Source organism: Sapajus apella, unplaced genomic scaffold, assembly GCF_009761245.1.
Source record: "Sapajus apella isolate SASKATOON/1434 unplaced genomic scaffold, GSC_monkey_1.0 scaffold7, whole genome shotgun sequence".
Lineage (NCBI taxonomy): Eukaryota > Metazoa > Chordata > Mammalia > Primates > Cebidae > Sapajus > Sapajus apella.
In genome coordinates this window covers 35,692,579-35,704,000 of record NW_022436947.1, presented here as the reverse complement: position 1 = coordinate 35,704,000, position 11,422 = coordinate 35,692,579, and the positions used below count along the sequence as shown (strand labels likewise).

Below are 11,422 nucleotides of genomic sequence, written 5' to 3'. Positions count from 1 at the left end.
TCTGGAAAAAAAACCCAAAACACTTTAATTTTTAAGACAACTGCAAGCACCTCAAACAATGGATTATTGTTACAACACTTGTTAGCTTTTCACAATCTAGTTATTGCAAAGGCATATGAATAAATGTTAATTGGACAAAGTCAAAAACGAGGCACCTTAATGATGTAAAATTTAAAATAAAAAGACATTCAATCCACTGACTTCTAAAAGAGGCTAAATATACCTCTATATATTACATTCTAAAATTGTATTGCCTACTATGGTTTGTGTCCTGGATTCTACAATTAATTTTAAGGAGAAAATGCATAAACAAAACTGTGTGCAACCTGCAAAGGGAAAATCATTTTCTCAACTTCATTTCCTGGAAAAGACAATGAAAAAGCTAGTAAAATTTGTTGTAGCCACACATAAAGCTACCTATGGAATGAATGTGATCACTGTTACCTTTTAGCTTTAAGGAGTATTCTTAAATACCCACTGCACTGCAAATTGTATATATCATACCTTGTGGTCTAGACAAGCATGATCATGCTTTTCCAAAAATATATGTATTTTTTCATTCCACAAAATGAACACGTTTCTCTTTTCCAATTTAATCTACATAGAGCTTAACTTACAGTGCCAACATGAGGAGACAACATGACACGGTACTGAGCCATCACATTTTTAAAGGGAAATCGCTCTTTTTCTTTAAAAGTACTTTTAAAAATATGCAAAAATACAAATGGGACTGCTAAATTATAATGCATATTTTAAAATCAGAAGCTTATCTTTTCTTTTCAAGTGCCATACAGAGAATGACACCTTACAACCCAGAGCCACTTTTTAAAAAATCCAATGTGAAAGGACTGTTATGGAATGAAAAGTCTGCACAACTCCTCGGAGCAGTTAAAGTCTGCTACATGCAACACAGGCTACAAAGCACTCAAGACTTGGTAGCTTTTCTGAAATTTGAGTCCCCCTCCCATATTTAATGGAAATTAACATTTACAGGGTGCATTTACATACACTATAATACAGGAATGATGTCCCTTTGCGAGAAGATAAAATTGTATATTTCCTTGCTATTTCTTGGTTCCAACTTGATAATTTCTTAAGATTGTAAATTATATAGTACTCAGCTAAAATATTTCTTCATAAATAGTTACAAAACCTGCCAAAACACAAAGGGGAAAGTATTTTTCATTCAAAAAAATGACATTTCAATGTCACACAACACAAGAAACAATGCTTAGAGACATGTTATTGTTTCCAGAAGAAAATGGTCAGTAAACTACTTAGCTGAAGACAAAAGACTACCCTTCCCCAGGATCACAGTGCACAAAAAGCAAAATGTCAAACAACAGTACCTCAAAGCAAAATAAAGGTCTGAGGATGAAGCCAGCTCACTTGTAATCCTGTTAAAGAATGAGAGTCACCGTTTAGGTCCAATGTACTGGGAACATTTGCTAGCTCAGAATGCAGTATTGGTAGAATTTGCTAAGAATTCAACCAAGGATGCCGAAGGCATTCACCAGCTGAGGCTCGTTTTTCTGGAACCATTTCTAACATCGGGATCAGGAAATCTGTAAACTGTGCAGCATCTTCATGGGGCCAGCCATACTTTTCCACAAGTACATCAAAGAGGCTCCAGGGCTTCAGCTTGGTGATGTGTCGGAGTTCTCCTACAGGGGAAAAAATCAGAACAATGTTAAGAAAGCTCCAAATTTGCATTTCCCATTGTTGGTCCAGTCAGGTTCTTTTCCACAAAGCGGACGACCATCTGCTCAACTCTTACACAGCAACAACAAAGAACGCCAGCTTTTCCCCGATAAGCAATAATCACAACATGTACATATGACCAAGGTACATTTCAAGGAAGCCTGGTGAATGTAAATAGAGGTTAATGTTCATTCATATCAGTTCTAAGTTTCTTTAAGTAACTGGAGTGGGCTGAGTATGCCCAGAGTATTTTCTTTTCCAAAGGCTGAAGCAAGCCCATCTCATTTCAACCTGAGATCTTTCATAAAATTTGCAAACTTGACGCAAACCGAAATTGAACATCATTCATGTCTCTGCATTTGCTCTAAGATCTAAGATCCTAGGACATTAATTTGTAAACCTTGAAGTTATATTGCTGCAGTATCAGAAGTGTGGGTTACATGCAGCTTTGGTTGACATAAAAGAATGACTAACAAGCTAGTAAATGGCCTATGAGCTGTAATAGTCATTTATAAGAGAAAAAAAGGTATTTTTAAGTCAAACTGTAAAAAAGGGTTGGGGGCAGTGGCTCGTGGCTCATGCCTGTAATCCTAGCCCTTTGGGAGGCTGAGGTAGGAGGATCCCTCGAGTCAATGAGTTTCAGACCAGCCTGGGTAACACAGACCCTGTTTCTACTTAAAAAAAAAAAAAGGTAGCTTGGCATGGTGGCATATCCCAGCTACTCAGCAAACTGAGGCAGGAACACTGCCTGAGTCTAGGAGGTCAAGGCTATAGTGAGTCAAGGTCATGCCATTGTAGTTCAGCCTATGAGAGAGAGGGAAACCCTGTCCCCCACAACCCTTTTCAAAAAGGCAGCAAACTCAAAAGTTCCGGAAAATTTCACTGTGAATAACTCATTTTCTCTGCCTGTTTGGAGTTATTACAGGACACCATGCCCCTGCCAACAGGCCTCCTTAGGTGCCCTCCAGTGCACCCCGAGCATCTTCTGCAGAGGAAACACTCCCCTCTGCCTGCACCCTAGAACACCCAGGTCTCGGTGTGGAGGGAGAGGCATTCAAGCACCTGAGTGGCACACTTCATGCAAAGGCTGACTTTTCTCTCCCTTTCACCTGCTATATAGCAAGGTAAATTTTTTTTTTTTTCATGAGCTGCATCAGTAGATAATCAGTGCTCTGCTCACAAAGGTGTTCTCAGGAGCTTGTTCTGTTTCATTTATTCAAGTCAATTTAGAAATGCCCTTCCCTTTAAAAAATCGTAATAAAAAGAAAATAACATTACAGAAAATTCTAAGAACAAAAGGGGAAGTGGCCTACAACCTACCCCGCACAGATCTTCTGTTATGTCTATTGTGAAGCATGTTCCTTTTTTTTTTTTTGGAGACGGAGTCTCGCTCTGTAGCCCAGGCTGGAGTAAGGTGGTGCGATCTGGGCTCACTGCAACCTTGGCCTCCCGGGTCCCAGTTAAAGCAATTATCTTGCCTAAGCCTCCCTAGTAGCTGGGATTACAGGCCAGCTAATTTTTGTATTTTTAGTAGAGATGGGGTGTTTCATCATGTTGACCAAGCTGGTCTTGAACTCCTGACTTCATGATCCACCCACCTCAGCCTCCCAAAGTGCTGGGATTACAGGCGTGAGCCACCACGCCTGGCCATGAAGCATGTTCTTACACATTAGTATGTCTACAGAGTTGCAATCATGCTGTGCACAGGATTCTGTATGAAGAATCTTTTAAGAGGGCTTCTTGCTAAAGGATTTGGGATGTAAAATAAGCTTCCAGCTCCAATATGAGGACTGGAGACACAGTTAAGTATCGCAGTCAAACTAGAGATCAGATCTGCATCGATGAAGAAATGAACCTGCAATCTTAGAGGTGGGAAGGAATCTCCTGTTGAAGGAAACACAGCTTCCATAAAAACAAAGTCTGAGCAGTGACTGCAGGTTTATCCCTCCAAGTCTGAAATTCTGGCTCTAGGAATTCAGCCTAAGAAGATAAACCCTGGCTGCACCACCTCAAATTCATGCCTAATATATGTCAGCACAAAATTATATATACTTGCAAAATTACAAAGAGCCAATAATAGAAAAACAGTGGTTAAACAAAACACAAGGTACATTCACTTGATTAATAATACTTAATATTACTTAACAATATGGGAGAAAACCATAGTACAACATTGGGTAGTAAAAGAACAAACTATGTCCTACAGATCATCATAAGATTTATTATTAAAATGCTCATTACGATGAAAATCAAGTGAATCAAAACACCAGCTTTTGTTAGTTGTTTCAATTTCTACATTTTGTAGAAATTGAAGCTGGTAATATGACTATATTGATTTAGACTGATCTCACCACAGCAACAGTTAAAGCAAACTAAGAAAGCTCACACATGACTAAAGCAAGTTCTCTGCAAAGGGGAGAGAACTTTTACGACATTCAGCTATTCTATCTCAGAATAAACACTCTCCAGTTTGCAAACAAATGCAACTAGAGAGAAGCACTGTCTGCAGAAAATAGTAAAGGAACTTATTTCTGAGGGGGCCAGGTTTTAAACTAAGATCCATCAACAAGGCATCAAATTAAGTACAGTCTTCCATGAAAAGGTAAGCTTTACCACTATAGCTGCTTCACAGCTGTATGGTAACAGTGAGGAAAACAATACTGGAAGTTCACGAGAAACTATTCATCCATAACTAGGCATGCTATAAACTGGTAGAAACATTTGCAAAGAGCAGCATAAAATATCTAACCACTTTGGACCAAGTAAAGACTGTATGTGCAAAGAAGCAGTCTATAAACAGCAACAAGAGAGTCCTAAACATCTGCGGTCCTCAACACATAGCAATTTAACAAAACACTGAACTACCTCTAAAAAAACCAAGTATGTAGAGTGTGTTAAATATGTGGAAAAACTCCATAATGCAAAGAAAATCAATTCATCTAAAGGCTATAATGATTATATGTACAAACCCTGAAACTCAGTATCAGAAGTAACCTTACCCTGGCAAGAGTTGGTAAGATTACTTGAACACACAGCTCAAGCCCCTCACTCTGTATCTACTGCTGGCAGACACAAGAGGAGTGGGCTCACTGGATGAGCGAGGGTCTTGAGTCCACGAGCCAGCTCCAGCCCTGCAGATGATACCCAAGAAATAGAGCTACCTCCATCACTTAGAATGATAAATGAGAGGAAAGCATATTTCAAAAACACACTTCCACCATTTGCTCTTATTATAAAAGTAGCACCCTAACAAGTTAAAGAAATGTTACCAGCCAGATGTGGTGGCTCATGCCTATAATGGTAGCACTTTGGGAGGCCAAGGCAAGCGGATCACTTGAGGTCAGAAGTTCGAGACCAGCCTGGCCAATGTGGTGAAACCCAATCTTTAATAAATACAGAAATTAGCCAGGTGTGGTGGTGCGCACCTGTAATCCCAGCTACTCAAGAGCCTGAGGCACAAGAATTGTTTGAACCCAGGAGGTGGAGGTTGCAGTGAGCAGAGATGGAGCCACTGCATTCCAGCCTAGGCAACATAACAAGACTCTGTCTCAAAAACAAAAAAAGTTACCTTGATAATTATTTTCTCTTAGGTAAATATATGAATTGCAGTGAGCTGAGATCTCATTACTGCACTCCAGCCTAGGCAACAGTGTGAGATTCTGTCATCAAAGAAAACAAATAAAGGAATAAAGAAAATATATGAAGATGTGTTTCAGTGAAATAAATTTTACAGATAACTAGACAACTGTGACAATTTTAATTTTTTAAAGCCCCATTTCTAGCCTGTCCTCCTTAAAGAATGTGGAGTATCACTTCACCCTTCCTGAGACTATCAGCTATCCCAGTATTAACTCCCACACAAAAGTGAGCAAAAGTGAGCCCAGCAGCCAAGTGAGGAATTTGGCCAATTGTGCTGTTCCCCAGGAGCCCGTCAGGCTTCTTAATCTGCTCTGAGAAACAGTTTGACAGACCCAAGGAAAACTGACAGGAAGCAGGCTCTGAGTGACAGCAAATGTACTGGCCAGTCCTGGACTTGCAGAGTCCTTCTAAGGAAACAGGGAAGTTCCATTATACTTCTCTTGAATCTTAAAGTGGTTTGTGACAGAAAATATATTATTTTATCCATGAAATTGTCACATTCCAGAATTAAACAAAGAAGCCCATGCGGTTTTACACACATGTGTGAGGACTCTCAAGGCAAATCCTGAACCATATTTACATGAATACTGGTAATTACAAAGCAAACCATGATATAAACAGATGAGCATCAACTTTGTGTACTACTAGAAGAAAGTAAACCCACCAAGAAATACCAGTACAGAGCAAGAGACAATTAAGAGATCTGGATGAATTCTGATACAATTAGACAACCACACATAAGTAAATATTTGAGTTTAAAATGTGTATAAACTCTGCCTCACATCACATATAAAAATTAACTCAAAAGAGATCGTACACCTAAGAGCTAAAACTAAGCAATTCCTAGAAAACTTCACCTTCATGCCATTGAAGTAAGCAAGGATTTCTTAGATGTGACATCAACAGCACAAATTGTAAAGTGTATATAAACTGGACTTCATCAAATTTTAAAAATTTGTACTTAAATTTTCACACGTGTATTAAAGAGAAACAGAAATATCTGCCCACACAAACGTCTACATTAATGATCATAGTCGGCCATCACTAATAGCCAAAAAGTGGAGGAAAAGTAAACGCCCATCATCTGATGAGGGATAAACAAGAGGAGTGTTGTTTATCAGTGACAACCCCAGCCTATGTAGTTGTCAAGTGCTCACCAAAGAGCTTTCTTTGCTCTTTACAGCATCAAAAGAATCTGTCACTTTTTAGGTATTCAGGAGGTAATTTTAAAACACATTCTGACAAGTTCAGCTTGGACACTAAATATTAAAAATACAGAATACAGTATCTCTTTTTAAAACCTCAGCTCCAGCGGGCGTGGTGGCTGACACCCGTAATCCAACCACTTTGGAGGCCAGGTGGGCAGATCACCTGAGGTTGGGAGTTCAAGACCAGCCTCACCAACATGGTGAAACCCTGTCTTTAAAAAAAGAAAAGAAAAGAAAAGAAAAAAAACTCAGCTCCTGGGTTTTTGCCCTCAGTTCTCACACGTCTCTCGATGTTACCCCTGACTCGGGGAAACGTGGAGTTTATGCTGCTGCACAGAAGCTTCTTGCTTTTGAAACTTTCAACTGCATTTAAGGTCTGTAGTCTGACACACACACATGCACATAATTACTCACTTTTATCCCAACACACTTGATGCTCTCATCTACAGACCAGTTTTTTTTCTTAAGTAAACAGTCTCCTTTGATAATCCCATTATCAGCAGAGCAACTTTTACTAAAATATGCCTGCTGAATAGTCAGAAAAATTCCTGGTGAGCAGCCCAGTGAGATCTGCTCCAGGCTGCACTGTTTTTCCTACCATGATCTGAGGGCTGGAATGCTTCTGGGGACCACCCACTTCTTGAAGACAGGACAGGGGAAATCCCCATGGAGGAAGGGTTTCTATTGGCCCGTCTCTCAACACACTAGTTTCTTAATGCTGGGTCCAGCAAGTTAACCTTTATAGGGTAAGAGCTGTAATTACATTCCCTGCCCAAAACTCCAGCTCATCTTTGAACTTTCTGGCTAAGGAATGATTCAAACTACTAATGATCATGACTTCTTAAATTATAAACAAGAGGAGGAGACAGATGAGGGGCATCTGATGCTCACCATTCACACACAGACCCCACTCTCTCTGGCCCTATGGCAGGGATGAAAATCTACTTCTGATCCCAGAGGAAAAAGAGCCGGGAAACTTCCTGGGAAGTCAACTCTCCATTAGTACTGCTTTCAAAGGTGACTTAGGCATATCAACAGCTGTTTTAAATTTTGCTTTTTGGCTGGGCGCAATGGCTGTCGCCTGTAATCCCAGCACTTTGGGAGGCCGAGGTGGGCGGATCACGAGGTCAGGAGTTGGAGACCAGCCTGACTAACATGGTGAAACCCTGCCTCTACTAAAAATACAAAAATTAGCCAGGTATGGTGGCACGCACCTGTAATTCCAGCCACTTGGGAGGCTGAGGCAGGAGAATCGCTTGAACCTGGGGGGCTAAGGTTGCAATGAGCTAAGATCGCACCATTGCACTCCAGCCTGAGTGACACAGTGAGACTCTGTCTCAAAAAGAAAATAAAAACAAAAATAAATAAATTTTGCTTTCTAACGGTTCTAGCACAGTACTTTAGGTATTATAGGAAAACAATTTAAATGGATATACTTTAAGATTCCATTATTTCCAAAATGTACATTCATTCACATATTACTAAAGGGAACGTGCCAAAACACATCTTTCATGCAGCAAAGCTACGCCCCTCATCGTGAGAAACATGGTGAAATCTACTTCCATGACAGGCCCTCATTCCTCATAATGTTATCCTGTGGCATCCACAAAAATTCTAAGTCCCTCTGATCTCTACCGCCATTAGAAATAAACAATAATCAGGAAAGAACTAAAGTCCCAATTCCCTGATCTATCAGGGGACTTCTCGCCTAGTCACAAATGCCCTCTTACATCCAAAAAAAGGAAAGAAGAGTTGCAGTTACTACAAAATTTGAAAATTTGTACTTAAACTTTCCACACGTGTCTTCAAGAGAAATGGAAATACCTGCCCACACAAATGCGTACATTAATGAAGTTAATGTCAAAATGTTTTTGGTCTGTCATTAAGAAGGACGCCAAAGGCATTTTAACTCTGCAGGTTACCTTCAAATACGCTGCTCAAAAAACAACTCAATCACACAAGTTTTCATTATATGTGGTGATGAAGGCGGTAACCAGGAGATGCACATCCATAAGCTGTCTCAGGGAGCAAACGTACTGACAGAAAGGCCCAAGTGGAAGCTGCCTTTCAGCCATAAAGGGCACATGCAGGCCGCTCTCACTGAAACGAACCACCACAGGAGTGACAGCCCAAAAGCAGGTACCTACACCAGCTCCACGCCTGCAGGCGCTTACAGGACCCTTCCAACAACTCAGTGACTTCACTTTCTCACTGTTCAAGGCCTCTCTTTTTGTTCCTCTTTCCCTCCTTGCCGCTGTGCACAGTAGGAGTCCTCGATCCCCCCCAAGAGACAGTTAAAGACAAAGACACGGCCAGGAATGGTGACTCACGCTTGCAATCCCAACACATTGTAAGGCCAAGGCAAGCAGATCACCTGAGGTCAGGAGTTCGAGACCAGCCTGTCCAACATGGTGAAAACATGTCTCTACTAAAAATACAAAAATTAGCTGGGCATGGTGGTGGCCACCTGTAGACCCAGCTACTCAGGAGGCTGAGGCAGAAGAATTGCTTGAACGCAGGAGACAGAGGATACAGTGAGCCGAGATTGCGCCACTGCACTCCAGCCTGGTGACAGACAGAGCAAGACTCCATCTCCAAAAAAAAAAGATAAATGTAGAGCCAGGTCACTCAAAGTGGCTCCTTGTTACTCAGGAAAGGTTCCAATTAAAGGACTAGTTCCTGAGTGACTTTACTGTTGGTCCTGACCGTAGTTGGCCGCAGTGGAAAATGAGGCTCAGCCAACCACGGTGCCCAAGCAGGTGCTGTGGCCCCTGTCTCTCAGGTCTCTCCTTCACCTCTAGAGCATTGCAAGTAAATCATGTTCTCTATTTCCGTGACAAACCAGGCCCAACTCCCATCTGACCCACAGCTGGGGGCTCACGGCAAGTCACCTACTAGCCACGGCCCACCAGGGGCCAAGCCATCTCCCCCACCAGCTCTGGAAACATTCTGAACTGTGGGAAGAGGGGTATGACTTCAATTAAAAAAATAAAATAAAATAAAATAATTCCCCAAGCCATACTGAATCCCAGACCAAAACAATTCCCAACTTTTGTTTCAATTCTTTTCTTCCTTTTTTTTTTTTTGGAGACAGAGTCTCACTCTGTCACTCAGGTTGGAGTGTAGTGGCATGATCCCGGCTCATTGCAACCTCTGCCTCCCAGGTTCAAGCAATTCTCCTGCCTCAGCCTCCCGAGTACCTGAGATTACAGGCATCCATCACCATATCCAGCTAATTTTCGTATTTTAGTAGAGAAGCGGTTTCACCATGTTGGCTGGGCTGGTCTCGAACTCATGACCTCAAGCGATCCACCTGCTCAGCCCCCAAAAGTGCTAGATTACAGGCATGAGCCACCGCACCCAGCCCAATTATTTTCAAATAGTATTTTCTGTAAGTTTCCAGGGAAACTCAATCTGTTCTCTCAGTAATATTGCTGTATAGACATTCATAAGCTTCCGGTGTTTTCCTGTTCAAAGCTTTTCTTTAGCAATAATAACAGCTATGGTTGTGCCCAGTGCTGTACAGGCATCCTCTTATACCTTCTTGTAAGGATAAAGGCCAACCTGAAAGAACCCCTGTTGACAGATGAGGAAGCTGAAGTTCAGAGACGACCAGATGTGCCATTCTCACAGCAGGTGGGAGCCCAGCTCCATTACTCAACACAGTTTCACAGCAAAACCATTTTCCTGCCCTTGACTCCAGCTGGGCCTGTGCTTGTGAGTCTCCATGTAAGAAGGCAACTCTGTACCTGGCAAACACGGCCTAGATTCAAAGACCAGATTATCAGAACCAAAAATAATTACAGATTGTCTGATAAATGGTTTTTCCTGATAATTTTTTACCTGTGATAAGTCTGAGAGGTAATGAGGTAAATAATTACATCGAATTATATATTTCACAAATTGCCTTCACCAGGTGACCCTATAAAATCTAAGAAGGGTAGTCAATTTGCCCAGAGTAAGTACAGCAGGAAACCACCATCTTTAGCACAGTCAGTTCTCAAGTCTTGTATATTTAACAAGGAAACATAATTTAAAGGAAAATATAAGGACTGGTTAGCCAAACCTCACCAAACTAAGTAATAAAGATTACTACTCCATAAAAATTCCTTATCTCATAGGAAAATAAAAAATCAATTTGAGGCCAGGCGTGGTGGCTGACACCTTTTTAATCTCAGCACTTTGGGAGGCCAAGGTGGGTGGATCACCTGAGGTCAGGACTTTGAGACCACCCTGGCTAACATGGTAAAACCCTGTCCCTAATAAAAATATAAAAACTTAGCCAGGCGTGGTGGCAGGCACCTGTAATCCCAGCTTCTCAAGAAGCTGAGGCAGGAGAACTGCTTGAACCTGGGGGGCAGGGGCAGAGGTTACAGTGAGCCAAGATCGCACCACGGCACTCCAGCCTGGGAAACAAGACCAAAATCCATCTAAGGGAGACAGAGTATCTGGAACTTCAAAGAAATTTCTAAAAGCCCATGTCCTACTCACATCAATTTTAAAAGTTCTTTATTAAGGGATGTTGCATCCAAAAACAAAAAATCTAACCTGGAAAAGTATGAAGTAAAAGGACCAACTATATTCATCACAAAAAAATATAGCAGGCTGGTTGTAGTGGCTCACACCTGTAATTTCAGCACTTTGGAAGGCTTAAGGTGGGTAGATCACTTGAGGTCAGGAGTTTCAGACCAGCCTGGCCAACATGGTGAAACCTCATCTCTACTAAAAACACACAAAAAATTAGCCAGGCATGGTGGCACACGCCTGTAATTCCAGCTACTTGGGAGGCTGAGGCAGGAGAAAAACTTGAACCTGGGAAGTGGAGGTTGCAGTGAGCTGAGATCGCACCACTGCACTCCAGCCTAGGCAACAGA

General features: G+C 41.5%; 1 protein-coding gene across 12 annotated transcripts in view; it reads right to left on the bottom strand.

The window, feature by feature from the left end:
- Positions 1-11,422, bottom strand: part of SRPK2 (SRSF protein kinase 2) — a 270,433-nt gene continuing 259,011 nt past the window's right edge. For 5 of the 12 annotated variants that reach the window (XM_032275725.1, XM_032275733.1, XM_032275736.1 and 2 more), the window contains one exon: positions 574-1,664. In XM_032275725.1, the coding sequence (XP_032131616.1) occupies positions 1,480-1,664 (185 nt within the window). In that variant the 3' untranslated portion in view covers positions 574-1,479. Of the gene's footprint in view, positions 1,665-11,422 lie in introns of all 12 variants that reach the window. The other 7 variants (XM_032275724.1, XM_032275727.1, XM_032275730.1 and 4 more) reach the window with 2 other exon arrangements.